The sequence below is a fragment of the Ipomoea triloba genome, chromosome 9 (genome assembly GCF_003576645.1).
Source record: "Ipomoea triloba cultivar NCNSP0323 chromosome 9, ASM357664v1".
NCBI lineage: Eukaryota > Viridiplantae > Streptophyta > Magnoliopsida > Solanales > Convolvulaceae > Ipomoea > Ipomoea triloba.
In genome coordinates, this window is record NC_044924.1 from 23,566,421 (window position 1) to 23,570,657 (window position 4,237).

Sequence of the window (4,237 nt, forward strand, 5' to 3'; positions counted from 1 at the left end):
GTCAGCTACGTTGTTTTTACACCAGTTGAGACAACCACTCACAAACACAACAATTATGGGATTAACAAACCCACTACTAAGCTCTCTTTCAATTCTTTCCATGTCCCATTCTTAAAACTAGACACCAAAACCACATTCTCATCACCATTGTTAGCATTATAAACATAAACAACCTTGTAGTCATCATTACGCTCAGGTAGCCGAATTGCCTCTATTCCTGCTTGGGTAGTCATCATACCCAAATCCAAAAAATGCTCAGGTAGCCGAATTGCCAGACATCTGGGATTGTCTTGAGGTTTCCATTTGATGAAGACTTCCAAATGATTATTTGGTGCGGTTTAGCACGAAAGAAAAATAGCCCATTGCAAGAACCCAAAAACTCGAAACCACCTTCCGAGATTGAGACTGAGGGGTCGTATGTAATAAACTTGCGAAATGATGATTGCTTGTTTTCTGTAATAGAAAACAAGGACATATAGCTAATAATCCAATTTAAACTGTTATATGTCATGACCTTATTATCCTTTTTCGATTGAAAATGTAGGTGCAATTTGACAAATTCTGGAGATGAGATTATATCACGCAAAGGTTTTGAAACACACCTAAATTTTAATAGAGACTTCATAGGCAGCATTTTAAGGATTTCCGTGATTATATCTTGATTCAAATTTAGTTGTGGCATATGGCACTTAGGAGTAGGGAATGACATCTTGATTGTGGGTCTAAAATTCCTTTTGCTATCTGAAAACAAAATAATAATAATAATAATAATTATTATATATTTATACCCAACTCCGATATGTCCCACTATCCACAAGAAATTTGAATGTTAGTACACAGGGGATAAAAGCCATACAATTAAATTACAAATAGATTCCAATAAATATTGCTAGTGTTACATATTTGATTAATTCCAGTAGGTATATTATTATAGAATTAATTTATTTAGTTTTTAAATAATTATCAATAAGAAACTAATTATCAATAAGAATAAATGAATATTTAATTTTTAGTTTACTGCTAATAAGAATTTTTTTTAAATGAAATTATCCACATGTATATATATTATCTATTTGCCTCTATTCCTGCTTACTATCTGTCATCCCATTAGCTACCTTCTACCTACCCCTCGACTGGCAACATACTTACTCATCAATACCTACATACGTACCCATGCCACTACAACTATTTCCATTACCATCATTTATAATCACCATTATCATTACTTATATATATTCACTTCACTTATTCTTTATCGTTATCTTCACCCACCTACCTATCCATCAAATGCCACGTACCTACCCCAACCATCACTATTTCCTATTTTCCTTTAATATAATCATATTCTTTTTATGCACCATGACATATTTATTTATTCTTACTACCACCTACCTATTTAATCCACCCCAACTATCAATGCTCCACAACTGTCTACTTACCCCTGACTACATATGCATTTATTGCATTCATATTTCTTTTACTTGTTTTACTTGATAATTTTATCAATTGTCACTACATTTTTATTTCTCTATGAAGAAACAAATTTAATACCAATTAGTTTCATATTTTATAAATTGATAAATNACTTCCCGACATTCAGGATTCCTACCCCAATAGTTTTCAAACTTGCACCGCCGCCTAGGCTGCCATACCCTCCCCGTCTGGAGAACAAAAAATAAAGGCAAGTGATCGCTGCTACTACCTTCCAGCGACCAAGCTCGCGCTCCCGAAAACAACTCACGCCACCCATCAGTAACTAGGATCCTATCCAACTTCTCCCGTACCCAATTACCAGTACCTCTCCCTCTTTCCCAAGTAAATTGACAACCTTCAAAAGCCAAATCAGACAAACCACTCTCCCTTACTGCATCCCGAAACCCCCTAAACAACCCAGGCGGATGAGGAACCCTCCCTTGTTTCTCCCTCTCCCAAAGCAAATCATTAAAATCCCCAACTATAACCCAAGGTAGATTATTGCGGGATGAAAGGTACCTGAGAAGCTCCCAAGACTCTCGTCTACGCCCCCTCTCCGGCTGCCCATAGTAACCAGTGAATCTCCAAGAAGGATGAACGCCAGTCCCATGGACCTTAGTATCAATATAGTGATTAGAGTAGCTGACCACCTCCACATCTATACCCCCATTCCACAATAAAGCTAACCCCCCACTCCTACCCTCGGGTGCGACTACAAAACAATTCGCATAATTCAACTTTATTCGAATACCCTCCATCTTAAAAGCACTACTTAAAGTTTCAGACAAAAACAAAATATCAGGCCTCTTCTGACGAACGAAGCCCAATAAGGCCTGAACTGCCAATGGGTTTCCCAGCCCACGGCAGTTCCAACTAAAACAACTCATTGGACCCGGTGGGCCTGGGATCCAGAACCCACCTCTTCAAAAGAATTCTCTTCAACCATCATTGGGCTGGCCCAATTGGCTTTAGTTACTCCCTCCTCACTCTCATCCCCAACCCGACGTCTTTTCTGCTCAAAAATAACCACCCCATCATTGTCATTTAACGCAGCATTCATATCCCCTCCCTCACTCTCATGCACAGCCTTACCAGTTCCCCTCTCCCCCGAAACAGCCGCATTATTACCAGACAATAAATGCTCATCATTAGTGACCGTTTCAAAATTTCCCCTCGCACCACCGCCCATCCCCGCCGGCGAATCCAATACCAACCACTTGTTTACCGGAACCGCCACTCCCCTCCTGCTACCCGCCCGTAACCACACACCATACGGCTTCTCCCCCCCAGCGTCCGGCAAGTCAATACTTACCGGGCAAAATTTATCCGCGTGACCAATGACGTCACATGAGAAACAAAAAGAAGGCAACCGCTCATAGCGAAAGTCCACCCAGAACCACTCACCTCCAGGTCTCTTCATTTTCATACGCTTCTTCAATGGCTTAGACACATCCACAGTGATGCGAACGCGCATGAAAGACTTCACCCCGCCCTCAAAATTCCAAGGATCAGCAGCCACAAAACTCCCCACAAAATTCCCAATGATTTTTGCCACCCTTTCAGACATAAATCCTAAAGGAAGGCTATGAACCTGAATCCAAAAAGTTGCCAGACTAAGTTCCAGACTCCTTGGGTCATCCCCATTCTCCAAACGCCGTAACAACACCAAATTCTGGTCGAAGGTCCACGGACCTTCATTCAACACCCTAGCAATATCCTTTTCATGAAAGAACGTAAAAAGAAAACGATTTGAACCCAACTCACGAATATTCACTCCCCTAACTGGACGCCACGCCTTAGCCATAACATCACGAAAAACAACCAACTTGATCGTGCGATCTGACACGACTCGGCCAACCGCCGAGTAACGAAAGTCAAGAAACCCTTGGGCCTCATCGTCACCGTCAACTTCGACTATCACACCTTCTGCATCATCAGCAATAACCAGGGCTTCACATGCCTCCGCCAAACCGCTCGTCATACCAGTCTCCATAGCCAACAGCAAAAACGCAAAGACAATGGACACAAAGGCCACGAGAGAAAACACAGAAAAAACACTCATACGTTTCTAGAGAGAAAACTGGAGACAATTTGGTGAAGGTTAATTGACAAACAATTGTTGAAGGTTAATTGATCAAATTGCAATTTCAATTGACTAAGTTTGTTCTCATTCATTTCCATTTCTATTCTCTCATGGCTTCATGCATGTGCCCAATTGTTGCTTGCTTTCCAATTATGATCATGTGCGGCTAATTGCTTAGGGAATCAGATTAATTAAATCTATTTGTGAGGATGTATGACTAAATTGAATTGCAATTATATGAAGTAAAGTAATGCATTAATTGATAGAAATTCTTGTTGGAAGTGGACTTTTGTATAGAGTCTCGTGGTTAGGACCCAGACGGACAAGAGGTCTAGGAAATGTATAGTTGCCAAGAGATTGGGAGTACACTATAGTCTACTCTACTTGCAATTCCCACCATGCGCCGAGAAGGAGCTTGGAAGAAGATGTGGACACAATGTGTTTGATAAAATGATGTGAGTAGTAAGGTGTTACAATGGTAGGGTTCTACTAATTGATAGGTCAAGTAGACTAGTGTTCGACTTTGGCAATGGAGTAACATTTTCCGAGTATTCCGTTCAATGCATTACACTACTTCATACCTAGGATTCTTCATTGCATTCGAGCAAGGAAAGCTTAGTCCAAGTCCACATTTACTCTTTGATTGTTTACTTGTTGCTCTATTTACTTGCTTTCTTATAT

General features: G+C 40.4%; 1 protein-coding gene across 1 annotated transcript; it reads right to left on the reverse strand.

The window, feature by feature from the left end:
• Window positions 1-2,356: 2,356 nt before the first annotated feature.
• LOC116029787 lies at window positions 2,357-3,535 on the reverse strand. The gene has a single exon (XM_031271829.1). The coding sequence runs from the start codon at window positions 3,533-3,535 to the stop codon at window positions 2,357-2,359; it is 1,179 nt and encodes a 392-aa protein (XP_031127689.1).
• Window positions 3,536-4,237: the final 702 nt, after the last annotated feature.